The following is a 27,819-nucleotide window of genomic DNA, read 5'->3' on the forward strand; positions in this document are numbered from 1 at the left end:
ACGAAAACTATATGAACATGTTCATAATCACACAATCTATCAATCTACATCATTATAATTCGAATAAAAGCTATTAGAATGAAAACTAATATTCAACTCAAAATTCGAAAATTACCAAACTAAATTTTGATGGTATAGATAGATAGGGGATTGAAAAATGAGCAATTTGATTACTCAAGATTCAAATTTTGGATTCCGGAATCACCTTTAAAGTTATCTTTGATTCTCGTGAACTAAAAAAGAACTAATGGCGTCAAACCAGATCTAACGGAATGACTCATATAGGAAAAAAAATCAAGAGTTGAATTACTTATGAATTGACATTTATAGTTCAGGGACCTAGAAAAAAAAGTGTCTATAGTTCAGGGACTTTAAAATTAATTTTCCCAAAGAAAAAGCTAAAACGTATTTTTTTAAGACACCTGCGTAATTAGAATTCATAACCGATGACTATCTTAAATAAATAAATAAAGAGTTTGTCTAGTGTGTGCCCATGGGCACATGCTAAGCACCAAATTCTATAAGAATGGTGGATTTTAATTGGTGTGGTTGGTGAATTTGGGGGCATCATTATAAAGGAGTGAGAACCAATTAAAATCCACCATTTTTATAGAAATTGGTGCTTAGCATGTGCCCATGGGCACACAATAGAAAAACCGATAAATAAATAAAGAATCCAAAATTCCAGTTTCCAAAAATCCGTATGTCGGCAAAATAAATCTACAATACTAAAGGCTAGTAATTAACATGTTATTTTCATAAGAACAATGAATTAGTAATTAATAAAAGATAAAAAGAATTAGAATGTTTCATAACAATCAATTAATTTATTAAAAAAATTGTTTGATAATACATTTTTCAAAAGAGTCAGTTTTGATGGACGCCTTTATAATTTACCTGTCTCTTTTTAATTATTTTAGGATTAAATTATAGAGTGATTTGCCTTAAAAAAAAAATTAATTCTAGAGTGATTTGATAAGAGTATAATAGTTTCTAAGTTTGTACTAATATTTTCTGACAATGTTATTAAACGATAGTGAAATAGTTTCTTCAAAAAAAAAAAACGATAGTGAATAGTATTCCCCTGCCCTCTGCCCCTCTTGGTCTGGTCATCCATATCTGGAACCCTAACTAATCCAAAGATCAATTGATCAATCAATGGCTAACATCAACAACAAAGACGAACCCAGCACTGCTCCCACCCCCGATCGCTGGTATAATCTCAATCTCGGCTCCTCCTTCAAGGATCATCACCCCTCCTCCAAGTTCTGCACTCTTCGCTGTAAGCCTCTCTCTCTCTCTCTCTATTGAAATGATATTATTTGATCCTTTATTTATTGCTCTTAATTGAGTCACAGCATATTTGTTAATTGAAGAAAAGTACTTGCTTAGGAATTACCGATATATATGTATGTAATTTGGTTATGCAGATGAATTTAAGCCAGCGTCGATAGATAAGAACCAGACAGGAACATTGACTAAAAACAAGGACAACAGAGTTACTGTTGAATTTCAGAATAATCAGCAGGGTAAGCCGAAAGTCACATTTGAAGGTAGTAGTGAGGAATATAAGGATAATGATGCAGTGTTGTTTTTTGATGGGGAGACTTTTCGGTTAGAGAGGTTGCATCGTGCTGTTAAACGTTTGAGGCATGTGCGCACACGTGGCGAATCTGCTGCTTCTGTTGCTGGGGCCAATACTGTTGGGATGAATGCTGTTGACGCTAGTTCGCCACCTGTTGGCAAGGCGAATAAGTTTCAGTCAGCTAATAAAGGAACAAATCTTCCAGTGTCGGTATGTATCCTTTTAGATGAATTTAATTAAAATGCCTGTACATACATATCGAGCGTGAAATTGTGAATTTCTTTATGAGAGAGTGATATACACGGATATATCATTAAGTTTTTGTATAGTATCAACCTAACAATCTCAACCTGTGTCTTACCCTGTCTTGTTAAATTATTCGTTTTCCTTTTCTTTTTTTTGTTAAACTACCTTATAGTCTCTATTTCAGAATAAAGAGAAGAAATCATACTTTTTTATATACATATGATGTTACCGCCAGAACTTGGTTATTATTTTAAAAAGATTTGAATGATTAACTCTGGTATGCTGAAACTTGTGCAGGTTGAGGTGGAAAGAATTGAAATTGGAGACTTCAAGAGTTTAGGTAAATCCTTTATCATGTCATAAAGAATACCAATTACATATTCTTTTATTCATTTAACAGATCCAGGCTTATTGAAACAAGTGAGGAATAATAGGAGAAGATAATGTCTTGTTTATGCGTGTTTGCTTTAAACAATGTTCAAAGCATTAATAGATAAAAATATTTAATGGAGATGCTATTTAGTTTTTTCTGTTAGCATTGATAGAATCTGTCCATCTTGGTTACCACTTAGTTGAGGACTTGCCTTTGGTATTTCTTCTGGACTTGCCTTTGGTATTTCCGCTGTTGTAATTAGCAGGATGAGCTATAGCTTTCCAAGCTTTTCTTGTGATTCGTCTCTTCTATACTTGCAGTGAGTCGCAGATAAGCTTCCCCTTGTTCAGTTGGTGTGCTACAACCTTTACTCCTCACTGTTAAAATCACAGTATTCCACTTCACAGTACTTAAAAAACTCAAGTCGTGATGTATTTTGGGGCCGACTACTTTCTAATTGTGTGTTTAGGGGAATTATGAATTAATGAATGATTAAAGTCAAGAATGCTCATATTTACAATTTCTTTAAGCTATTTATATTTCTAGTTCTAAATTAAATTTGCAACCCTAACCGGTGGCTTCAAAGAAAATGGAAATGTATAGGCTGTATACTATTTTGTATAGCTGTTAAGCCACTTAAGTTTACTTGGTCCTATAGGAATGAAAAGAATTGACCTAGCACCCGAAGTTTATGTTCTTTTTGCACAGTGGCCTCTTATAAATGTTGTAGGAACATAGGTAATTCATGTGAACATAGTAACATAGATAATGATTTACTACTTTCATTCATGTGTAGAATGCTGTAATATATGTGAATGACCCATATTGCTAACATCAACGAAAGTTCTATATTCAAGTTCAGACTACCGATGGCACATGTCATAAACTTTTTCTTTGATCTTTATGCTTTAGATTCTAAACCTAGGACTGAAAGGACATTTGGTTCTCCTACTTCCCGTCCGAGTTTGCAAAATACTTCACCGGATATGAAGTCGCCGGATGCCAAGATTGATGACCTGGATGAACAATTGGATATACTTAACAATGATGATGAAGATGCTGCAGAAGAATCCAATAGAAGAAATGTATTTGAGAAGGAATTTCATTCAGGGATTGACATCAACATGCCGCAGCAAAATGACACAGATGACGAAATAGCTGAAATAGATGTTAGTGATGATGATGTGGATAAAGGCCCCAATGCTGCAGAAGCTCTCAGGGAACAAGATAATGCTGAGGGAAGGGCAGCACAAACTTCAAGTTCGAGTAGCAGTGAGAGCGGAAGTAGCGGTAGTGGGAGTAAAAGCAGTAGTGAGAGTGGGAGTGGAAGTGGAAGCAGCAGCAGTGATGGTGGCAGCAGTGATGAAGTCACCTCAATCTGATACTTTTGTTGTTCTTAGCAATGACAAGAACATTATACGTCATACCTAGCAGTAAGGTAATTTGTGTTACCATCACATGGTGCAATGCCAAGGACATCATTTAACCTCTGGGGACAGGTATACAAGTGGAGCACGGCTGACATTCCAAGCTCCGCTGTTTGTTTATGGTCAACGTACATTCTTATAGGCAAAACTTCGCAGCAGAAGTGAAAAGGAATTACTATATTACAGCCTATATATTCTTAATCCTTTTATTGTTTGTTATATTATTGATTCTGTCCTTTTTTCTTGACTAAAACTTGTATTCCAACTATTCATATATATTCAAAAGGCTGTTTCGTTTCCCTTCTTGTTAGTTATATCACATTTGTTTACTGATTTTATATCCCAGAAAAGAAAAATGCTTGATGCATATACTTGTGTACAAAATTTTGTACATAATGACATGTGATGAGTTTTAATTGGAATGGGCTCTTGTATTCACATACAAATTCCACATCAGTTGTACAAATTTTATGGAAAATGGGCATGTGACAGTCGCAGAGACCCCATGGACGAAGCCAACAAAACACCGTAAAATGATAAATATGAAAATACTAGCCAACAAATGTCTATAAAGAGGACGGTAAAATAATCAATATTAAATAAATATAAAAATACTAGTAAAAATTTATAATAGAATTATGCGTTCTTTGAAATCACAAACCAAATATATAATTACGTCAATATCAAAAGTTCAAACTATTTCTCGATTAAACTGATTATCTTTTATCTATTTTTGATTTTAGGTTTGCTTAATATCTCTCCTTACACATTTTTCACCCCACTAGATATTTGTTATGTCTTTCATATTTTTTCTTCATTTATAATTAATGGATGAAATCATTTAAAAAATAAAAATAATATGTAAAATATTTTTAAATATAAAAAGTTAATTTATTTGTTATGAATTAGAAAATTGATTAAATGTAAAATAAGCAAATGAAAGGATAGTGTAATATAAGAAGTTTGTTCTATTTAATACTACTCCATCCGTTATATTTTGAGATTTCTATAAAATATTATTTTATTTACGTCAAATTCTTATTCATAAAATAAAGAATTTAAAAATATTATGAAATTAGTAAAAATAAGTATTAAAAATAACATAAACAACTTGTTCGGTAAAAAACTCTAGGACATGAATCGAATACCTTCGGATGAATAAAAAAAAATGTTTCAAAATATGAATCCAATACCCCCGGTACATGTCTATAAAATAAAAATAAAAGAGCATATAAAATTTCCCTACATTGATAGACGAGACGACGACCAATTGAAATTATAAATAGTACTCCCTCCGTCCCCTTTTAAATGTTCCTATTTGATTTTTGACCAGTCAAATTAACCAAATTTTGATTAAACATTACAAATTATCTCTTCATTATTTTTGAAAACTGAAAGTTGCATATTAAAATACACTAAATATACTTTCTAAAGATATAATTTTTATTATTTTTTGAATTAAACTGAAAGTTGCATATTAAAATACACTAAATATACTTTCTAAAGATATAATTTTTATTATTTTTTGAATTATATGATATATATAAAATTTCAGTCAAAATATAGTCAATTTGACTGGTCAAAACTGAAACGCGGACATGTAAAAGGGGACGGAGGGAGTAGAAAATAGTTTGAAAACCCTAAGAGAGAAAATTTTGAGTTTCCCGGACAACAGCGGGCATGGTACCCACAAGTGATGACATCGCCTCTCTTGATGACAATGATGTTGATAGCCAAGGGTCAAGATCAAGATCAAGTTCAGGCGAAAGTGATAGTTACAGTAGTGGTATTGTGTTTAGGAATAGTAATGTTGTTTTTTTTGCTAAATTATAGTAATGTTGTTGTTAGTGATGAAATCATGTCTTATGATGGTAATAACTATCTTGAGGTAGAAGAAGAAGACCAAGAATATGAAGATGAACAAGAAGAAGAGATGGAGGAGCAAATTGGGGATGAAGATGATGACCAGGAGGAGTGTTCTAGTTCTTTACCGGTAATCCTAACAAACCCGGATGTGTTGGATTGCCCTATTTGCTTCGTAGCCCTCACTGCCCCTGTCTTCCAGGTTCCTCTCTCTCCCCCCATGTTTGGCTGAATATAGGATTAGGCGAATCAGTTTTAATATCATGTTTTTGGAAATTTGATGGTTGTATGCGTGCTCAATTGTATGCTATGTCAGCCTCTTCCTCAATGGGTTAGTCTATTGCAGGAGAGCAACCCTATTGCCGGAAAATTTGCTTACCAATTGAGGGGTATTGGTTGATAAATTTGACTGATTGTGCTAATATTGACTTTTGATGGTAGGAGATCCTTACTGAGGGTAACTAGTTGAATGTGAGCAATACCTATCACAATAAAAAGACTTGTTTGTGCAAAAATTTATATTACTGGCATTGCCTGCAAAACATCAGAGGTTTTTATTTTCTGAATACATGGTTCAGTTTTCCTAAGGCTGTTTGTAATCATCGGTCACATCTTTGACACAAGCTATCATGTGCAGTGCTGGTTATTGTTCCCTCTATCTTATTCTACTAATACCATTAGCATTCTGACTTCTTGCAGTCACATTGTGAGATCCTGAAAGCTATATATTATGTTGATGTCATCATGAAACTCTAAATTATGTTTACTATCGAATGACCTGCTAATCAGTTATGACATCTAATATTTTCATATATGGCGATACCATATCCGCTGCGCCCGAATTCCCACATTTTCATATTTGCTGAATCTGCATATGCCTACATCCGCACCCAAGTCCCCATTTCATAATTTCCGGCTCGTGTATTCCCTTCGTAAGCAATGACACCCAAGTCTCCATATTTTTCATATCTGTAAAATCCAATATGCACACATATCCCTGTTCCTGCCCTATTTGTTAGCCTTGTGGCACATCGATAATAAAGTTCAATTTAATAGGGAGAGTGCAATTATAAGTCATATCAACTTTCATAGTCAGTAAGCTATAAATACCTTCGTGCTTATACTACTATTTTCTTTGAAAGAACTGAATAAAATTAGCCTACTTTTTGAGATGGCTGACTAGAGTAATATATTTGTGAAGTTCATTTGGTCAATAAATGTACTCGGTCCTTGTGGAAATAATCAGTATGGAGCATCGTTGGTGTAAATTATTGATTATTCTGATTTTAAAAAAGGTGAGCCGTTTTATAAATTACAGGTTTTTTCACTTACCTTTTGCTTAAATATATATTTCATTGTAGTGTAACAATGGACACATAGCCTGCTCTAACTGCTGCTGCAAGATTAGGAATGTTTGCCCTTCATGTTCTTTGTCAATCGGCTCCAACAGATGCCGGGCCATCGAGAATGTTCTTGAATCAATCGAAATCTCATGTAAGAACATCAAATATGGGTGCAAAAAGACAACTAGTTACAACAAGAAACATGAGCATGAGCTAATGTGCATTCACGAACCATGCTCATGCCCTCACCTTGGCTGTGACTTTGTTGCTTCCTCGAAGCAGTTGTACATGCACTCCTACAGGGCACATACTTATTCTGCTATCTCCTTCAGCTATGACTCCACTTTTTCTGTTCCTGTAACAAATGGAATGGAATATGCAGTTCTCCGGGAAAGCACAGACAAAACACTGTTTGTTCTTAACTATGCTGTTCAGAGTATTGGAAATGTGGCTAGTATTACCTGTATTTCACCAAGCTCAGTCAAGAAAGGTTTTTCATATGAACTTGTCGCACAGAAAAGGGATAGCAAAATTAAATTAGAGTCTTTCACAGAGTGCATGCCGAGATGGTCAAAGTATGTTCCTCACGGGGAATTTCTTCTGGTTCCATCAGATTTTCTTGAGAGTCAGTTTTTACTTGTTCGCATACAGAAAGGGGCACAATGAAAACCCTGGGAGGAATGGTTGTCTGGTACAATTATGTGAAAATGTGTAATTGATCTAGCTTTTTCACTTTTTGCAGTAAGGTGAAAACAAGAAAAGATAGGTGAAGTTAGTGTAATAGCTTGCATTTTGAAATTTTGGTTATCGGTATTAACTTATAGATTGGATTATCTTCTGCATTCAAAAATTTCGTGCAATTTGTTTTGTTCTCCATTCACATCTAGAACTCATGCAACTCTATGGAACAGAAATGAGTGAGCTTTTAACTAATGACTTGATATGAATCTTCTATGAATAAGAAAAATTAAGCTGCTTGACTTGGACTTTATTGTGAAAGAGTAAAGTTGATCCTATTGAGTCTCTTCGACCAGAGAGGCAAGTTCATTAGACCTAAAACGAGTTAGCTTTTGACAAACAAATTCTATTATCTATGAGCAAATTTAGTTGAATATGAATATAAAAAGATTTTATAAAATAAGCCAATTTTAGATGGGTTTGCAAGATGAGATAATATGATTTTTGTTTTGTTACTATTGCTTCAAGTAACATTTGCATTTTGATTTGTATAGATCATCTATTACTAAAACTTTTTAAAACATATTGTAATAATAAATACAAAGGTCCCTAAACAAGTAACCAAATCAGTCATTACATTGTCCTTATTAGGAAATGGACACAGAAATGGGATGATTAACGACCAATCTCACTTTTACCTGTCACGAGAAGTTGTTTGTTATTTATTCCTGACAAACATATCTGCATGTCTCTCTTCATCAAAATCACCTGCCTTATGTTTATTGCCATTTCATCTTATTTGCATTTCTGATATCCTCTTCCTTTTCGTGTGAGCTTCTATACATACTCCATTCTATACACATCTGTACTAAAGAAGGAAAACCTCTGCTTAGGTCTTGCAGTTTCGTTTCCAACAGCGGAAATTAAGCAATACCAGACATGTCCATGAACGAGTTGAACGTTGATGTCATAAAAATTAAGGTAATATGTATACTTTGCAGATAAGAAATGTCCTGGAGTTCATATTGTCTCTGTTTCATTTAGTTGCTGTTTGTGGCAGACTCATGTTCTTAAGGTACATATTCATTGTCTTGGTTGCAAAAGGAAAGTAAAGAAACTCCTCAAGAAGATTGATGGTAACTGTTAACATACTATATTTTCATCCCATTGCAAGAGTAACTTTATATGAACTTTGCTTTCTCAGATAAGCGATTCTGTAATTTTTCTTTTATCATGTTTTGTTTACTATACAGTGATGAAATTGATCATCACATTGAGTTATTGTGCATTCAGGAGTTTATGCAGTTAACATAGACCTGGAACAACAGAAGGTGGCTGTGTCGGGCATTGTGGATCCTAGTTCACTAATAAAGAAATTGGCCAAATCTGGGAAATATGCAGAGCTGTGGTCGTCGATCCCTAACCCTGAAGAAACACTTGCAGTTGACGATCCCAATTACAGAAACACCCCCCAAAGCCGGATGATCCAGAGTTTAATCCAGGATCTCAGGGGCCCTAATTACAGGACACGAGCTGAACCCCCGAGGAACTCTGATCAGAGCTTTCTTAATCAACGGCAGAGCATGGAAATTGAGGTGAACATGAATGAAAGACAAGGTGGAGAGAATCAGCTGCTGTTGGGATGGGATGAACAGATGTTGGCAGCAGCTAATAGAAATAATAGCTTGACTACAGATATGGCCGGTCGTTTTGCTGTATCCGAAGGGAATGAAATCGGAGGGCTTCATAACTTGTACAGTGGAGTTCCGCTAAGTTATGGATCAAATTATAATCCATCTGTGATGATGGTGCCCAACACACTTGGATATCCATATAATTATTATTCATCTCCGATGATGATGAACGCGGCAGATTGGAGGAACACAAACACGATGTTGAATGATGGCAGCTACATGTTTCGACCTCAGACTGGGGATGGCTTCTTCCCTTCTCCGTCTTATAATAATTACTAGAAAAATATGGGGGGGGGGAAAAGCAGAGACATCGTCTAGATTACATTGAGATTAAGACTAATACATCATATCATAGACAGAATTAAGATTATGCATCATAATACATTACACTAGAGCTGAAATTCTCATTTTTATTATAATTATTCAAGTGGGGTAGTTTATCTTTGGAACATTGCTTAAAGCTCATGCTCAACAGTCAACTCACAATACCATTCGCTTGAATATGGTCTCTAGGAAACATATTACCCAAAAACAACTTTTTTACTGAAGATAAGGAAGCAAGCAGAGGTTTACAAGTTACCGCTATCTTAAGCTACTGGATGGCCATAAGAATCATCCATAATCTTCCCAGAAAATTCAAGAGGCTTACATCGTTCTCCCATGATGATCGTTCTCTTCCACAGCGCGTCTTCATCGTCATCAGTTCCACTGTAGTCTTCGTCGTGATCTTGAACTTTTCTCCAAGAAATCATCTTCGCCATGATCAGAGCTTTACTATTGATATTACTCTGCAGCTTGGTCATGAGCTTCTTCTGGTCACCTCTTCCCACCCTAGCAATTTTCTTCTGCTTGTGCTGTCTGAATTTGTGTGAACCACATAAGATCCTTGCAATTGAAAAGATGGACATAACTGATATTACGAAGAAGGTGATGAGGGTTTTGAGGTAAGAATTGAAGTCTGTGCATGAAAGACTTTGGTTGAGTCCTTGTTACAAGTTGATAATTTGATCAAATGTTCAACTTTTACATTACAAGTCCGTTGACCGACTTGGACTGAATTGCAAGTGGCCAAACTCCAGAGTCCTAGTCAAGTATGATATTTGTTTCTTTTTAAACTCAGTATACTTCTAAAATGTGATTTGTTTATACTTCAGTTACAATATTTTTATCGTTCACTACTTCTTTACGAAGTTTTTCTGTTGCTTATTTTTCAATATGTTATAGGATCACTTTTTTTTTTTTTTTTTTTGCGATCGAATATCGAATAATTAACAAAATTGACTTCGGAACGGAAAAAACCCGGACAAAGAACGGATATTACAAAATACTTGCAACATTAGGGGCTGGTATTGTATCATGATTTTTAATGACTTTTAATGACTTTTAAAATCTTGGTGTATTCAATTAAGACTTTTAAATACTCCTTAAAAGTAAAGAGGTATTGTATCAGGATTTTTAAAAAGTCTTTCAAAGTTTGAGGTATTGAATTACAACTTTTAAAGAGTTATTAAAAGTCAGTTGTTATTCAATATATCAATGACTTCGGTGGAAAAATATAATTGATAGACTTTTAATGACTTTCTATAGAAAATTGCATATATTTTTTCAGAAAATTGTCAGGCCATTCTTGAAAAGATTTGATATGACTTTTTCTTCCCTCAATTAACCGGTCGCTCCAACCTAGGGTTCAACCTCTGCGAAAAGTCTCCCCAATTCATCCTCTGTAAAAAAGGTTCCTTTTCTTCTCAATTATGATTCTCTATTATCATTATGTGTTTTTAGATATATATAGATCTACTTGCTTCAGCTAATAATAATATGTATACGTTACTTGTGTTTTATTTTTTCTGCATATACACATATATGTATCAATATGCACAGAAAAATGGGCGCTAAAATACCCTAAAATCCGTAAATTTATGGTATCAAAAGTGAATACAAAAATCTGATACAAGGTCACAATTAACATTTATGTTTGTAAATATGATTCAGTAAACAGTATTACAGTATTATTGTATATATAATACAGCAATAATACCTTGTACTCAATTTTGTAGTCGCCAGATTTGTGAACATACACCCAACTTGGGTATAGCAGAAGATCGAGAGGTATAGCAGAAGATCGAGAGGGTTTCAGATAGGCTATTTATGATTTTAAAAAAAGTCTATTAAAGTATTTCAAAGTCATGAATTTGTAAAAAAAAGTCTGTTAAAGTTTTTAAAAGTCATTGTCTCGGGAGTCATGAATTGTTTTTGGAATCTTTAAGAAGTCAACGAGAGTCATTAAAAGTCTATAAAATCCATCAAAGTCATCCTCCCAAAATTTGTCATTAAAAGTCATGATACAATACCAGCCCCTTAGTCTCTGGATACTCTGATAATTTTGTGGAAAGATTACTTGCGCATAGTTTCTAAGAAATGTTCTAAACAATTCAAAAAGACATAGAAGGCTATACTTCTGCGAGGTCTGCAAGTTATTTGCTAACACAATGCTTATTTGTGGGCAAAATTCTCATTTATATGATATTTTTTAGAATATTTTTTTTTGATATATATTTAACATTTTTAGATTTAGAAACTTAATTTTTAGATAAATTTTGGAAGGAAAAAAATACATCAAACGTGATTGAGCTGTTTAGAAGACGATTTGATACGTAAATATTATTACAGGTATAAGGGCAATTTTATTGAAATACATGTAGCATTACACAGATGCAAGTGTGACAAACTAAAGCACAAAGTTACAAGAAGAAGAGTACTAGAAAGGAAGGCATTATTTAAAGACAAGCATATATATAGCCATAAATCTTGTTAGACATGAGAACAATTGTAATAGCTATATAACTTATAACAAAGCGAGACTCAAAGCATAGTAATATGGAGCGGTGGGATGAGCTAAATAGGAATCGCTTTGTTGACCTTGGGATACACCACGGTGGCCGGATGCGCCATTATGCGCCTGCCCTTGACGTGCTTGAATATGTACACCACCGCTCCCACCGGCCATTCCACCACCGCCGCCGCCGCCATTGCCAGAAAACCTACCGTCGGACCCACTACCTTGCACCGGCATGGGTTGCTTCCTGTTCCACACTGCACGCATATTGGAAACCCCATTCTACCTTGCTATATAAGTTTGTGTATAAAAGTTGAAAGTTTAGCTCTTTGTTCAGACAAGAGTTTGAGTTGTAATGAAAGACAGAGTTTAGTAGATTGTAAAAGCTCTCGAATATTTTGAGAAATAAGGGAAAGCTTGTGCTGTATTTATAGTGGAATTGAATTTGGTGACTCATACGTGTTTATATTATTTATTTATTATCCATTATTATCCTATAGGCTACGAGACTTGTGAGGTTTGGTCACGGGCATGGGGAGCTGCGAATTTTACATTTCTTAACAAAGCGAGATGATACGTGTTGCAATATCCGGGTTGTGGCAATTCTACGTGGTGCAATACAGAGGCTGGCACGTAATGGATTCTTCTGACTTCATATCCTTTAGAGGAAAGTGGTTGCCGGATCGATGCGGTTTTATGGTAAAACTGAAACTAAAACCGCATAGCTTCAATTTTTAAAATTAAAAATCGAAACCGTTGGATCGGTTACGGTTCAGTTTAGTTCTTTTTTATTTCTCGGTTACAATTAGTTCAGTATCGGTTATAAAACCGTATACACAAAAATAAATATTGAATTCTTTCTTCATTTAAAATACGTGAAATTTATATTACAATATTCATCAACCAAAATAAGAATACAATTTTTTATTATAAAATAATAAATTTAATATACACCGCATGTCTGCAGCTCACAACTCAACAAGTTTACAAGTGTACCTTCTGCAGTATTACAATTCTTAGAGCACATGCACTTGCTCTCAAAAAATACTACAGTATCTTACTGCTCTCTTGCCGCAAACTATTCCCCAACAAACTACTATCTTTTGCATATGAACATAAATATTAAGCTACAACATGAAACTACTTCATCAGACACCGGAAAATAAAAAGACAAGAATTTTAAAATCGACCCTGAATATCAAAGAAGCACTAGTGTCTTTGTGCTTCTGCAAGCTGCAAGCCTGCAACTGACCCAGTTGTTACTTGTTAGTGCGTGTTAGAGCACTAGTAGTGATCACTAGATGAGTCCAATTTATAGTTTTCTTTTTTCCTTTTTTCTAATTGATTACACGCACATATGGGGAGTCGAACTCCCGACCTCCCGCAAAGGGTACAGGAGCTCTATCAACACCACACCAACATCTTGTTGGCTCAATTTTATAGTTTTCCTCTGCTAGGCTCAATATAGTAAGAAAGATCGAATAATTCGTAATCTTATATATATACTAGCCTTTAACCCGTGCGAAGCACGGACGGTTATATAATTCGTAATTTATTATTTATAATTTAAATTTTAACATTATTTTATTAGTATTTTAATATTAATGAATTGAATTTTAATTAAATTATATTAACCAACGGATTATATTTTATCATGAAAATTTAGCTTTTACAATTTATTATCAATTTATTAAAAAAAAATATGTTATTAATATGTGATAATTTATTATTCAATTAATCTTAAATCGGATTTTTCATATTTCATATATATTCATATATATGAAAAAACATATTTGTCATGTAACATATTAGAGTTAGAAAAGGTTACGTAATGATTCGTGTTTGTATTGAAATAGAACATGTTAGAGTTAAAAAGATTTATCAATATTATATATTTATAATTTTATTTTTAACATTATTATAATTTTTTATGAAATATTATATGATAATGTATTATCACGAGTGTTTTTAGTATTTGAAAATGTTTAACAATTTAAGAGTAATAGACCTCCACATGCTGTAAACTTATAGTTGGAGAGGGAGATTACCAAACCAAAAATTATAATTAAAATTTTGGACTACAAATTATACCTATATTGACTTATTATGGTATCGATAGATATTTATGTGTAAGTTTTAAGATTTTATATAAATTATAAATAATATATAATTTTTTAAGATTTTATATAAATTATAAATAATTTATTTAAAGTTCAGATCGGTTCGTTTTTTGTCGGATCGGTTTCTATCCAAAACTGAAATCGAATAATCGGTTTCGGTTTTTAATTTTTCGAATCCTTTTTTGTCGGTTTCGGTTTTGGATTTATTCGTTTTTTCTCACCCCTGCCACTAGGGCTGAGCAAAACAGAACCGAACCGAAAAAACCGAACCGAACCGTACAAATTCGGTCCGGTTTGGTTTTTTAAAATTTCGGTTAGTTCGGTTTTCGATTATAACCGAATTAAAAGTTTGGTCCGGTCCGGTTTTTGAAAAAATTATTTCGGTTTAACCGAAATAACCGACGTTTTAATTATATATAATTTTAAAATTATATTTATATATAATATGATAATATATATAATAAAATAAATAATAATAATAACAATAATACATTCAAGAGCAACCTACACAACTAAAAACCTATACCCCAATCTTATACTCCCTCCGTCCCCCTCAATTGTTTACATTGGAGGGGGACATTGGAGGGGGCACGGAGACCAAGACAATGTATGAAAAATGAGTAAAATTAGATGAAAAGTGGGTAAAGTGGTGGGACCTACCAATATTTAATAATAGATTTGAGATAGTGGAGAAAAGTAGTGGGTGTAATAGTAGTTTTTATTGTTAAATATGAGATAATGGGAGAAAATAGTGAATGTAATGATAGGAAAAACTTACTATTTATAGTAACGTAAAGAAATGAGAGCAGACATCCTAAAATAGTAACCGTAAAGACATGAGAGAGACCGAGGGAGTAATCTGTTAAGCAGCATCGAGCGGCAACCGAGCAGACAACCACCAGCCCCTTTGCTTCTTGCGACCACCAGATCTAATAGTAAAGCATCAGAAGCATAACTGCACATTCAATCTTCCGATTCAAGCTCCGACTCTGCCTTGCTACAGCCTGCCAGGTAGTGGGGCTATATGATGTACTAATAACTGATGTAATCGTGATATTAATCTTTTCAATCATGGATATTAATCATTTTCGATCCATAATGTTGTACTTATTTATGTATTTTCTTATTCTTATATTTATGTTGCAATTTTTTAAAAATTTCGGTTAAAAACGAACCGAACTGAATAACCGAAATTATTTTGGTTCAGTTCGGTTTGAATAATAAGGGGTTTTATATCAAATTGCCCACCGAACTCGGTAAAACATATCAAGTAGCTACCCAATCTCCACGGCGACTCATTTAAACCACTGAAATGCTATTATATATCATTCCGGTACCTGAATAGCGTGAAATGCAACACAGGTGATCTGTAATAGTCAGACTTCATACCTGAAATCATAAAGTTTATGAACTGCAATCCAATGTACTATCAAATGAGGTTGATTTCTCTCGGGAGTCCAGACATGCACTTCAGCCGTCAACAGACACCCAATATATTGTTAGATATTCAAGGTCTACATGACTAGTTATGAACCAAAATAGTGAGTACATGTCCTGAAAGCAAATATAGATCAAGGTGCAGATATACAACTTAGCTGAAGGTTAAGAAAAACAATAGCATTTTCTGAGTCTCATTGCCTTCGGTTTCCAAGAATCTATTATATATATATCATTCCGGTACCTGAATATTACCGAACTCGGTACTTGATAAAATTCGCTTACCCCTTTAAGGATCACAAAACACTATTCTATCCTTCGGGAGGGTAATATATTCATCATATATATGTATAGTTAACGGAATGATATATAATAGCATTTCAGTGGTTTAAATGAGTCGCCGTGGAGATTGGGTAGCAACTTGATATGTTTTACTGAGTTCGGTGGGCAATATGATATAAAACCCGAATAATAAGTTCAGTCCGGTTCGATTTTCAAAATTTTAAAATTTCAATTTTCTGTTATTACGGTTCGATTGGGTTTTTAACCGAACCGACAGTTTTGCTTGGGCTTACTTGCCATCCTCGGCTGTCTTTTCTTAAGGTCGTGTACAGTTTATCTAAGGCCTGTGATGTTAAATTGCAGAGGACATGATTTGTTGTCTTCTTACCAGAGCCCACATCAACTCAAGCCCAGATTATTACTTGTCTGATTTTGGCCCAAGAGAACTAAAGCCGAGGCAAATATAATTGAAGTCCTGTTATTTGTTCTCTTGTTTCATACTCGCAGTAGAATAAGATGTACTAACAATTACGAGAAGAGAAGATCCCCTCACAGCCTCCTCCCGAACCATCAGCAGCACTATCTTTCGAACCTTTTGAAACATCTAACATTGTCTCGACAAATATCCGATCCTCCGAGTCCTTACCAACATACACATCTCTCATACTAATCGGGCCTGATTCTCGACTCAACTCAACAGTTTTCACTAGCGATACATATACACTACATACTCGATATACACAGCAAAGGGAGGATACACAGCAAATAGAGTTATGGGTATCGACAAATCATGAAAAGCGGGAGATTAGAGGTATGTTATATTCTAATATAAGTCTAAATACTTGATAAAATTAGTGCAAGGCAAGTGTTTGATAAATTGTCACATCCAGATTTGAGAACCAGCCGGAGAGATCTATAATTAGGCATAAAATAAATATACCTCTGAGCTACTCTGTCTTGTTCATTGAGTGCTGATGTAGACTCTGTTTTTGAGATGAGGTGATAGTTGACATCAAAAATATAGAGCTTGTGATTTAGAGATGATAATCTCAGTATTCAGGATTCAGCAGTGAGTATTTAAGTCGGTTCAAAAGCCTTGCTCGAGTTTATCCATTTAATATGACTTCCTGTTTGTGTTGGAGTACTTTTCCTGTGCTAGACAGTGTTCTCGGATGATTGTATTAAAGGCATGTTGTTTACTTTCTTCTTATTTTTTTTTTGTAAATTTTCTTGGCTAGTTATCAGAGATTTCAGTTTCCTTCCTGAAATAACAGATTGAAGATATTGTTTTGTTAATTTTTTGACTCAAAAAGTATATATTATTTTAATTATATTAAAAAAATGGTTAATCCATATTTTGACCCGAAACCATTTTTTACCCAAACCAATTTTAAACCATATTTAATTAAAGAGCTTATTGCAATTCGCACCCTTAGACTTCGGCCCAAAAACACTTTAGTATGCGAACTTTAGATAATTGCACTTCGCCACCCACTGGTATTTTGTGCGCGGCAATATGCACCCCTTCCGTCAAAATTTAACGGTTCCGTTAAAAAATTGAGGGCAATTGTGTCATTAAAAAAAATTAAATACAAACCCATTACTAGTGGCTTAATAAGACAGTTTCTGTGTTCCAGCATGAAGAAAGTTTCTAAAATCATCGATTATTTTGCTACCTCTATCAACTTCTTCTATCCTAGTCTCTGAAGAGCTGTCGTTTCTAGACCTTGGGGTGGCATATGATTTACCAGAAGTCAGAAGATAGACTCAACCGAAGCTCAAGGCCATTGTCATCCTCCATTTGAAAGTGACACAAAGTGTTCAATATGATTTACAGAAAATAATCAAGTTTCAAAATTGCAGCTTCAACTGAAGCATTACCTTGATGGTCAACGATGTCAACTTTTAAAGTCTACAGACCATCAAAACTGAACTACGGCATGAGAGAAAGCTTTATTAAAGACTAACTTTAGTCTTTTGCATCAAAACATTTAATTAACTACATACAAGATTTAATCATCAAGCACTAGTTGTATTAAACCAGCCCAGTGGTATTTACTGTAGTTTTAAATCTATTCATATTTCACATAAAAATTACAGGTATACAAATATAGAAATCAAACTCCGCTGGGTATCACCCACAAAAAATGTTATAGTTACACTTGATAGACCAATACCCTCTTCATTCTCCCTTCATCATCATCCACATTGTTGCAGCATGTAATATTGCTGTAAATTAGGGCCAATGAACATGAGATTAGGGCTTATATAAAGTAAAATGGAGAAGAGGATAGATAAAAACTTGATTTCCCGTTTTACCCCTGCTAAAGTAACGTTAAACATGAAAATTTAACGGAGATTGACGGAAGGGGTGCAAATTGCCGCGCACAAAAGACCAGTGGGTGGCGAAGTGCAATTATCTAAAGTTTGCATACTAAAGTGTTTTTGGGCCGAAGTCTAGGGGTGCGAATTGCAATAAGCTCTTAATTAAATATGGATCAAATATGGTTTCGCGTCATGACCAAATCCAAATTTATTGATCCAAAACCAATCCACATCCATTTTATGCCACATGTGAGGTAAAATTATATACAATGTGTATTGGATTGCATTTTCTATATAATTTTTATAAATTTTATTTATAAAAATATATATTAATGTATTGGATTAATTGCACATTGGATTGCATTTTTCTATATAATTTCTATAAATTTTATTTATAATATATACTAATTTATAATATATTTAGCTGATGTCCTGCCGAGTGAAGAGATGCTGTTCTAAATCAGAAGAGTTATGAACTGATTTGTCAATCGAAACAAGCATCTGTCAAGCGGAGTTCACTAACAAAATCCGAAACAAGCTACAGATGAACAACTTTGCCCCAGATCTATACAGTAAACTTGGCTAAATTAATAATCTAGATTCTGCTCTGGAGTTGTGTGTGGCTAATTCCTTGAGGAATGAAGATGAAATCACCACTGGTGCTTATGTTAATGCTTCTTCTATACACTCATATTCAACCCACTCAATCATCAACGACTATGCACACTAATAATTGGGCTGTCCTTGTTTGTACCTCTCGCTTCTGGTCAGTCCTTTTCCTATCTCTCTATATATATTCATGTTTATTATACAATTTCAAACTCGTAATTACTGCTATGTATTCAATGCATCAGGTTTAATTATCGTCATATGGCCAATACCTTGTCGCTATACAGGTAATTGAGGCTTGTTTTTGAATGTATTTTGTGTTTGTTTCGCATTTTACATGTTGTATGTGTTTGGTTTCCAATTATGTGTATTTGTTTGATTTAGGACTGTGAAACGGTTAGGGATTCCGGATGAGAGGATAATACTTATGTTGGCTGATGACATGGCTTGCAATGCGCGGAATAAGTACCCTGCTCAAGTCTTTAACAATGAGAATCACATGCTTAATTTGTACGGAGATAATGTTGAGGTGACAATTTGTTTGAGTTTTTTGCGATGCTTTTGAGTTGTACTTTTAGGCCTTCGTATATAAGGATATAACTGTGTATTAGTATTTGTAGAGAGTAGTCATACGTTTTAATGTGAATTGTAATGAAAAGATATATAATATAACTGATTTTTTTAATATAATGTAGGTAAGAATGAAGCTGGTTTTCTGAAAGGAAAAAAATCTAATGTTTGAGCCACAAATTATAGTTTCTTCTTCTTTTAAATGAGATATGTCATGAATTTAGTCTAGTCAAAGTTTGAGCTGTATCTTGCGGATATGAAATGGAGGATGTTAACATTGACCACTGACTCTAGGTTCCTCTAGGCGAAGGCCTTGTCTATTATGGAGCTGATTGAATTCCTTTATTCTACTAATGAGCTTTGATTTCAATCTTAGTGTTCCACTTGTGGTGATTGCCATGTCTGCCTAATGTTTTTGCATATTACCATTTCAAGCTTCACTGAATAACAACTGTATCTGTGGTTTGTCACCCGACTCATTATTTAACCCTGAGTACCTGTGCCACACTTAACACATGGATATCGATCTGGACACTGGAAAATTTCATTTGGGCCAAAAATATGCAAAATTGTCAGAATATTGCTGAGTATGACACTTGGACAAGTCTCCACAGATTTCTTTTCCAACATGAGTCTGTGTTTGCAAGTCCATTTACTTGATATTCTAAAATATGTTGCTTTACTCATTCAAGCTGACATCTGGTAGACACCTGTAATCTTAGCTCAATTAAATCATTTCATATATATTTAGAATTTAATAATTGATAGAAAAAACTTCATTGGATTCTTTTGAGGAATATCCTAGATATCTTAAAACTTTTTAGAAAAAGCATCCTATGATTTAGCAAGAAAAAGAACGACAACAAGTCAACAACAAATCATTCTGTCATTAGTATCAGTTCGAGAAACAATACTTCCGAGTCTGGAATTACTCTGTAGAAATATTAGATTCTCCTTATTAGAAAAGAAGCTGACCAGTAGTAATGAGACTCCCTTGTAACTTTCAAGATTTACTATTACTGTACTATTATATGATTGTACATGTCTTATTGATAGCACTGGTTGCTTCATGTTGCGATATGCTAGGTAGATTATCGAGGTTATGAAGTGACAACAGAAAACTTTTTTCGAGTTTTAATGGGGCGTCATGAAAGTGCTGTCCCGAGGTCAAAGCGTCTTTTGAGTGATGAAGGAAGCCATATACTATTATATATGACAGGGCATGGAGGAGATGAGTTCCTGAAATTTCAGGACTCGGAGGAGCTTCAGAGTCATGATTTAGCTGATGCAGTTAAACAAATGAAAGAAAAGCGCAGGTGAGAACTTGTTATATATAATGGTATTTTCTTAAATTATTGCTTTTATTAATATATAACTAGCTGTTTTATATGATCTGTGTTTGGATATACATTGTGTATATGCACATTGATGATGAAGTCTTGTTGAGCATTAATAAGCGACTTGCTTAAGTTTTTTTTGAAGATGATTGCTAAAGCATAACTATTTACATGCAACTCAGATTCAAGGAGCTGCTGATTATGGTGGATACCTGCCAAGCTGCCACCCTTTTTTCACAGGTTTGTTATGTACCTGCTATATACAGTGAACATGAAAAGCTAGATATATAAGTAGATGCCTAGCTTACAGCTAAAAATATAAGCAAATACATATAAGAAAACGTCATGAATTGCTAATCAATCAGTAACTGATACAAGTTCAATACTCTATCTTAACTGATACCAGAGAACATACTACTGGTGATGCACTGTTATGAGATGATGTTATATTATATTCCGGAGAAGTTTATTGGTGATACATGATCGCTACTGAAGGACTTCTATATCATTTAATTGACTGTAACTTTAACTTGATAATGAATTGCAATGATCCAACACTTTGAAAACACACTCCTGTTAGATAACTCCACACTTCATAATAGGTTCCCAACTGTCCTTATGACCGCAGCATCTGCACTAAAAGACTATGTCGACTAAAATGTAATGAAATGTCAATTCCTATTACAAAAAACTATACTTTCTACAATATTATGTGAATATAGATATCTGAATTAGCTTAGAATTTGCTTGCAGCTTCAGTCTCCTGGTGTTTTGGCTATTGGAAGTAGTAAGAAAGGAGAAAACTCTTATTCTCATCATTTGGATTCTGATGTGCGTTTGCCTTTTTGCCACACAAACTCTCACTTGTCAATCTTTTACCTTAATATATGAATATTCCTTTCCTAAATTAATTGTGTCCGGTACAGGTAGGCGTTTCTGTTGTGGATCGATTCACATATTATACCCTTGCTTTCTTTGAGAGGCTTAATATATATGCTAATGCTTCATTAAACAGGTATGTCAGAAGCTAACTTTACCAAGACGTTCCAACTTTTTTTTCGTAAATTGGAAACAAGTTTATTTAATTACTCGTGCAATGCATTTTTTCCCATAATTTTGATTAATATTGCTACATGTGACTCACGTCTCTTATATATGGATACAATTTGGGGGATATTTCGACATTAATTAAGTTCAAAGTCATTTAATCTATTTCAAGTTCTATTTTCATTTCTTGTAGACAAGTGAGTTGTCTTTCTTTACTTTCAATCCGATCTCTCTCACGAGTCTCACATTTTGACATGGATTAGACTTTTATACGTGTGATGTGCATGTATTATCCTTGGTTAAGAGTAGTATACACTAACAAGTTGAATGGATAAAACTAGAACAAAGAGACAGAAACTTCTAAAAATGTTATATCAAATAATGATCATGTAATTGACAAGATGGATATGGAACAACATAGAATATTCATTTTATAGTTTGAGTAATGACTTTTTTCAAGTAGAATCTTCTTAAAAGTTATTTATAGAATATAGATATTATATTGTCAAAAGACTTGGTGGTGATTGATTTAAAAAAGCAACTTACTTGTAGTTGGAAACGTAGTGGACCACACACACACACACACTCTAGAAGTATAAATAACATAATGTATATTTTACCAAATAAAATACACAACTTGTATTCTTTTATTTTAAGAGATGCTCTGCTCGGAGGCACTTATTCCATCCTTGTTATAACTTCTTCTATATTTCTATATTTATTTACAAATGCCCATAGTCTGTATCTGTACTATATATTTCCACAAATGAGTGGATGCAGTTTATTTTCTATGCTATTTCAGCCCTCAGACCTATGAGGCACTGAAACATATATTATACAGTGCACACAATACAGGAAAAGTGGGTTCGCGGATTCTAGCACTTCCCCTCAAACCCGGCTTTGCATTCCAAGCTTTGCCTTTTTAAATTTTGAAACACTTCAGCCTTCAACTACTTTGTAAAATTATCTGTTAATTGCTCTTCAATTCTGCAGGGCACCAGCTCCACAATTTTGTTGTTTCCATGTCCTAGAATAAAATGATATATAATCTTCATATGCTTACTTTGACTATGAGACACTGGATTTTTCACGAGTGAAATAGACTTTAACTTCTTCAAGCTAACCATTTAAGAATGCTGACTTCTTCCATGTGATGTATATTACACCGATGCGGAGCTGCAATCATTGTAAGGAGTATTATAGTGTCGTGTATAGTCTTGTTAAAACATCAAATACCTCATCATAATCAATTCCATACTTCTGTTTATAACCTTTAACAATTAAGACAAAAACAAATCAGAAAGGGAAAGTAGAAAAATACAAGGCAAGGTTAGTTGTTAGAGATTATGAACACAATTATGGAATTGATTATGGTGAGGTATTTGCTCCGGCATCAAAAGTAGACAGTATAAGGCATCCTAAAACAGCTGCAGCTCAGAATCGGCAGAACATATATCTGATGGATGTGAAGTCAGCATTCTTGAATGGTTATCTCGAAGAAGTCTACATTGAGCAAGCACCATGATATGTTTGGAAGGGTCAAGAATAGCAATTTGTTAATATCTTTACAATATCCTTTAAGACCAAACTATCTGAGGATATTTAAGTTTAAACTTGATATACAAAGTCAGTTTGAGGTGGAGTGCTAAAATCCAATCCACAGACCTACTTTCCCTACTTTTCCTATATAGTTTGTGGTATTTAACATATGTTGCAGTTCCCCGTGAATCTAATGGCTGAAATAACATATGTTGCAGTTCCCTGTGAATGTAATGGCTGAAATAATATACTCATAGTAAATAAACTGCATCCACTCTTTAAAGAGAGAATGAGAAAACATATAAAATATAATACAGACCATGGTCATTTGTAGATATATAGAGATATGGAATAAGGAATTGTAATAGGGATAGAATGAAGTGCCTTCGTAGAGAGCTTAGAGCAACAACTCTAAATAAAAGAATACAAGTTGTGTATTCTACTTGTAAAATATATTTTATGTTCTTTATATATATATATATATATATATATATATATATATATATATATATATATATATATATATATATATATATATATATATATAGGGATAGGATCAAATAAAAACTTTTTAAAGTTACAAACTTACAAACTTTTTTTTTATTCTCCTATCGTGTTAATCCTTAGTTATAGAATGTATCCATGTTGAAAATTCTTGAAAAATCATCACAATTTTTAGAAAAAACGCGTAAATAAATCGTGCATTCAACACATTTGTAACTAGGGTTCAACATCAGGTGTTGAACACTAATTATCATTATGTTGAAAATATCTATAAAGATGCTTAAACTATACCTCTGGGGTTTGGGAAGGGTCTAGAATCATAAATATTAGTTATATAATACGTTTAACTTAGTTCTTACATTAAAAAATTAGTTTATGTACTTCTCCAACACAATTCTAATCGATGTTCAACAAAATATGTTATAAAAATGTTGAACTCAAATTATATATGTGTTGAACGCATAAAGTTTGTAAGTTTGTAAGTTTGTACCAGAACCCACCCCTATATATATATATATATATATATAGAGAGAGAGAGAGAGAGAGAGAGAGGTTCTATGGAGACTGAATTTTGTGGAGGATGGAGAGACTTAATCACAGCCATCCATTTCCTACACATCCAAGGACTCATGTTATTTGTCCTGCACATTCGTTTTCTCTCCCTATCCTGTTGTGCACTTCTAAATCGGTGAACAACAAACAATACTTCTAAATCCATCATAACATAAAATAATAATTTCATAATATTGGTGTTCAATCACCGAAATCCTAACAAATAAAAATAATAATTGCATACAAAACAAAGATGTAGTTGGACATTGCTATGATTGGCACTAAACTCATTGTCATTGTCCTGCAACGAATTGAATTTGTTGCAAGACAAAATAACACTTAGATATATCAGAAATACGCGGGACAAATTATTAATATTACATTACTAGAAATGCAGGACAAGAATAGTGTAAATTATAAAGATAGTTTTGAATTAAAACTAAAACAAGAAATGCAGGACAAAAATATTAATAATACATTACTATAAATGCAGGATAAGAATAGTATAAATTATTAATATTACATTACTAGAAATGCAGGACAACAAATGCAGGACAAAGAATATTTAATCATGTCCATTAATTGTCAGATCATTTTAACGGTAGGTCTTGTAGTCTCTAAGGACTCCAAAGTTTTTGGTCTCCATTGAGCTCAACTCTCTCTCTATATATATAATTTGTTCATCACATATTTACATATATGTGTTAAATATACCCACAATGTTCCCAATACTCTTCATCTATCATTCGGAATTTCATTTTGGTATTGAAGTAAAGACATGTCCCTTCCGTGTGAAAATTTAACCGGCCCATTTATAATTGTGCTGAACGAAAACATAAACCGGTCAATCGAAGAAGATATTCCAGATATTCCATCTGCATTCTTTATGAATGTACATCATACTAAAACTGCAATATATGGTTCTTAACAGTTGATGAGAGTTTATGGATAATTTATAATATTTCATTGTTGGTGACGATATACATCTTGCATACCAGAAAGTCTTAGGTGCAGCATTAGATATCATGATTCAAACTATTTGAGCATCATAAGCCTCTCAACCTTGACACGGAATATGCATCGGGACATTTGCAGTAGATTTTGAAAATATTTTACTGCCTGATGGTCCAGATGATGTGGTTTTTGCTACTTATTGATGTCCTTGTTCCTATCAGTTTGCTTTAACCAAATCTTAATATGGATAAATTTTAATGTCATTCTTATGCAGTCTTTTCACTTCCTATAATCCAAACTATTTGATGTCAACTGCATACTATCGCACAGATCTCTACCAAAGAAAACTGGAGGAGGTATGACGCTTTTAGATCTGTTTTTTTTTTTTTTTTTGAAATTTGTTTTTTCACTTATCTAGGGTTGTGAAGACTTTTCTCCCTTTTATCAAGACATAGTCGAAACATGTCTGAAAATTGAGAAAAAGAAATGGGGACCTTCAAGGGTTTATTGTCCTCCTATGTCTCAAGTCAAAGTAATATAAGTTATCCCTATGGTTCAAATACTAGTTAAAATTGCAGTTCTCGGTAACTTTGACTTCTGCCAAAGCTGTGTTTCGAGAATACATTTTTTCTTCATAGGACATTTCAACTTTAAACACATTAATTTTCTACAACAAAATAGAAATTTCATATATAGTTGCTGGATTTGGTTTCTTTGCATCTCATGACACGGACTTACAGCTGATTGTTTGGAACTGTTAGATTGAACCTTCCTTAAAAAGTTAACAAGAAGTATGAAATCTGTTGTAACTATACAAACAGTCAGAGAATAGGGTCAGGCTGTCCTAACCTTTAATTGCCCTTTACCAGGTACCTGTGACCAACTTTTTTGGTTCAGTCATGGAAACAATTCATACTGATTCAGCTTACAATGTCTTTCCGATGAAAGACTCTCGAGCGAATAATATTAAAATCTTATTGGAACAATCAGTTGATGACCTGATAAGAAACGTTACTAGTTCAGATGAGAAGCAGCAGAGTGCTGAACCCAGCACCATTGTAAGTTCTATGCTGATGGCCATAAAAGTCTCATTTTTTTGTTGCCTTCAGACCTAGTTTTGTACCACCTAACTTGTTATGCATGGATGTTGTAGGTTCAGCCCGGGAAATGCCCATATACTAATGTTTGGAATGTCATTAATAAAAGAATGGAGAAGATAAAAGATGTCGATAATATAGTAAATGGTGGTTTTGCATTAATCTTTTTGACGGCAGTCATCTTCAGTTGGTTAACACAATAAAGGTAACAACCTCTTCAGGTTTTGTTTTTTTCTCTTTCACTTTTGTCAATAGTTTAATACGTTTTATAAAAGATTGTTATGAATCCACATATCTTAATATGTACATGTCCTTATTTCCAATAGAGATGAAAGTCCAACTTCTTTTAGCAATTTTCTAACTAATTATGATTTATTAAAGGAAAAATTGTCCCTACTGTCCAGAATAAGAGTTCAAATTTCAAGTTGAATATGCTATATATCATGGTATGATAACAAAATTCATGTAAACACCTTAACCAGTTTGGCGCTGAGGCTCAAATGAGTCTTCCCTGTTTATTAGGACATAATGACTATTGATAAATGAATAGCAGAATGAATGACAAGTGACAACATTCATATTCAGAATTTTACACTTAATTTATGAAGTCTAGTTTTATCTCCTTATCCATAAGGTCTTGTTAAATTTATTTATTTTTGCTTTATTTATCATGAACTATACACGTGTACACAAGTGCATACACCAGTTCCCTTTTTCTTTTCTTTTTTTACTTTTCTTTGGCTAATCTGGTATCCTTACTTTTTGTTGTACACTGTTCCATCCTTGAAGTTTCACATTTTTCAATATAAATTTGTTCAGTGTTGATGTGGTGCAGATTAACTGGATCCATTATACAAAGCCATGCTGTGCAAAGTCAGTTATCTGCCTCATAGTATAGACTTGAGTGTGGTCATAACATATAAGAGTGGAGTCTTGTTGTCATTGCTTTCGAACATAGAGCAACATTTAGAGCATGGTTTAGAAAGAGATCTGGATAGATGTTATTTATTAAGTCACAGAGCAGGCCTCATTGGAGATTTTTATTTAGACGAGAGGTAGCCATCGACTCTGATGGGGCACCGGGCCGGGAATACTACTATATATTTCAGTCCCCACTCAAATTGTGCAACTCTAGCCTCCTTCCAAAATTTGTTTTAATATTTGTACAAAATCTGTACAAGGAGTTTATGATGTTTGGTGGACTTAGCTTCTTAGCCTTTATATTTAATGTTAATTCTGTTCATAACTTAGTTTTTTTTTTTTTTTTTTCTTTTCATTGTACTGGTATTGATGTGTTTATTCGATCCTGATTATGTAGGTGTATTTGGACAAAAATTAACTCAAGTATTTGTTGCGCTAAGACCGGTTTATATCTATCGGTTATATTCATAAAAATAACAG

The 27,819-nt window shown here is 33.7% G+C and overlaps 5 protein-coding genes across 11 annotated transcripts; 4 read left to right on the forward strand and 1 right to left on the reverse strand.

Annotated features, from left to right (window-relative positions):
- Positions 1-1,035: 1,035 nt before the first annotated feature.
- LOC108210898 (uncharacterized) lies at positions 1,036-3,931 on the forward strand. Its single transcript, XM_017382357.2, has 4 exons — positions 1,036-1,282; positions 1,431-1,795; positions 2,129-2,171; positions 3,117-3,931. Exons 1-4 carry the CDS (start codon positions 1,159-1,161, stop codon positions 3,584-3,586), a joined length of 1,002 nt encoding a protein of 333 aa, XP_017237846.1. The 5' UTR covers positions 1,036-1,158; the 3' UTR covers positions 3,587-3,931.
- A 1,303-nt stretch (positions 3,932-5,234) lies between these two features.
- Positions 5,235-7,717, forward strand: LOC108211610 (E3 ubiquitin-protein ligase SINA-like 10). Of its 3 annotated transcripts, none has more exons than XM_017383248.2 (3): positions 5,235-5,417; positions 5,524-5,696; positions 6,856-7,717. In XM_017383248.2, the coding sequence occupies exons 1-3, from the start codon at positions 5,312-5,314 to the stop codon at positions 7,501-7,503; spliced, it is 927 nt and encodes a 308-aa protein (XP_017238737.1). In that variant the 5' UTR covers positions 5,235-5,311; the 3' UTR covers positions 7,504-7,717. The 3 variants fall into 3 exon arrangements, with proteins under 3 accessions (XP_017238737.1, XP_017238736.1, XP_017238738.2); XM_017383249.2 differs by having other exon boundaries at positions 5,286-5,417; positions 5,520-5,696; XM_017383247.2 differs by having other exon boundaries at positions 5,268-5,696.
- Positions 7,718-8,136: 419 nt separating this feature from the next.
- On the forward strand, positions 8,137-10,381 carry LOC108213322 (uncharacterized). The gene is made up of 3 exons (XM_017385103.2): positions 8,137-8,496; positions 8,576-8,651; positions 8,809-10,381. The coding sequence occupies exons 1-3, from the start codon at positions 8,455-8,457 to the stop codon at positions 9,486-9,488; spliced, it is 798 nt and encodes a 265-aa protein (XP_017240592.1). The 5' UTR covers positions 8,137-8,454; the 3' UTR covers positions 9,489-10,381.
- Positions 10,382-11,870: 1,489 nt separating this feature from the next.
- On the reverse strand, positions 11,871-12,450 carry LOC108213617 (uncharacterized). The gene has a single exon (XM_017385425.2). It carries the CDS (start codon positions 12,324-12,326, stop codon positions 12,105-12,107), a length of 222 nt encoding a protein of 73 aa, XP_017240914.1. The 5' UTR covers positions 12,327-12,450; the 3' UTR covers positions 11,871-12,104.
- A 2,658-nt stretch (positions 12,451-15,108) lies between these two features.
- LOC108214964 (uncharacterized) lies at positions 15,109-27,819 on the forward strand. Of its 5 annotated transcripts, none has more exons than XM_064088895.1 (13): positions 15,109-15,176; positions 16,248-16,695; positions 18,634-18,975; positions 19,064-19,105; positions 19,203-19,347; positions 20,475-20,704; positions 20,908-20,965; positions 21,479-21,556; positions 21,652-21,740; positions 25,596-25,677; positions 26,191-26,379; positions 26,475-26,623; positions 27,737-27,819. In XM_064088895.1, exons 3-12 carry the CDS (start codon positions 18,848-18,850, stop codon positions 26,619-26,621), a joined length of 1,188 nt encoding a protein of 395 aa, XP_063944965.1. In that variant the 5' UTR covers positions 15,109-15,176; positions 16,248-16,695; positions 18,634-18,847; the 3' UTR covers positions 26,622-26,623; positions 27,737-27,819. The 5 variants fall into 5 exon arrangements, with proteins under 5 accessions (XP_063944965.1, XP_017242731.1, XP_063944964.1 ...); XM_017387242.2 differs by lacking the exon at positions 27,737-27,819 and adding an exon at positions 27,238-27,664 and having other exon boundaries at positions 15,110-15,176; XM_064088894.1 differs by lacking the exon at positions 27,737-27,819 and adding an exon at positions 27,254-27,664 and having other exon boundaries at positions 15,117-15,176.

Source organism: Daucus carota, chromosome 3 (assembly GCF_001625215.2).
Source record: "Daucus carota subsp. sativus chromosome 3, DH1 v3.0, whole genome shotgun sequence".
Taxonomy (NCBI): Eukaryota; Viridiplantae; Streptophyta; class Magnoliopsida; order Apiales; family Apiaceae; genus Daucus; species Daucus carota.

Coding starts and splice junctions, on each gene's coding strand:
- LOC108213617 (XM_017385425.2), bottom strand. CDS start 12,326: ATGGGGTTTCCAATATGCGTGCAGTGTGGAACAGGAAGCAACCCATGC.
- LOC108213322 (XM_017385103.2), top strand. CDS start 8,455: ATGTCCATGAACGAGTTGAACGTTGATGTCATAAAAATTAAG. Junction 8,497..8,575: donor TTGATGTCATAAAAATTAAG/GTAATATGTATA, acceptor TGTTTGTGGCAG/ACTCATGTTCTTAAGGTACA. Junction 8,652..8,808: donor ACTCCTCAAGAAGATTGATG/GTAACTGTTAAC, acceptor TTGTGCATTCAG/GAGTTTATGCAGTTAACATA.
- LOC108214964 (XM_064088895.1), top strand. CDS start 18,848: ATGAAGATGAAATCACCACTGGTGCTTATGTTAATGCTTCTTCTATAC. Junction 19,106..19,202: donor AATACCTTGTCGCTATACAG/GTAATTGAGGCT, acceptor TGTTTGATTTAG/GACTGTGAAACGGTTAGGGA. Junction 26,380..26,474: donor GTGCTGAACCCAGCACCATT/GTAAGTTCTATG, acceptor TGGATGTTGTAG/GTTCAGCCCGGGAAATGCCC.
- LOC108211610 (XM_017383247.2), top strand. CDS start 5,328: ATGACATCGCCTCTCTTGATGACAATGATGTTGATAGCCAAGGGTCAA. Junction 5,697..6,855: donor TCACTGCCCCTGTCTTCCAG/GTTCCTCTCTCT, acceptor ATTTCATTGTAG/TGTAACAATGGACACATAGC.
- LOC108210898 (XM_017382357.2), top strand. CDS start 1,159: ATGGCTAACATCAACAACAAAGACGAACCCAGCACTGCTCCCACCCCC. Junction 1,283..1,430: donor CAAGTTCTGCACTCTTCGCT/GTAAGCCTCTCT, acceptor TTGGTTATGCAG/ATGAATTTAAGCCAGCGTCG. Junction 2,172..3,116: donor TGGAGACTTCAAGAGTTTAG/GTAAATCCTTTA, acceptor TTTATGCTTTAG/ATTCTAAACCTAGGACTGAA.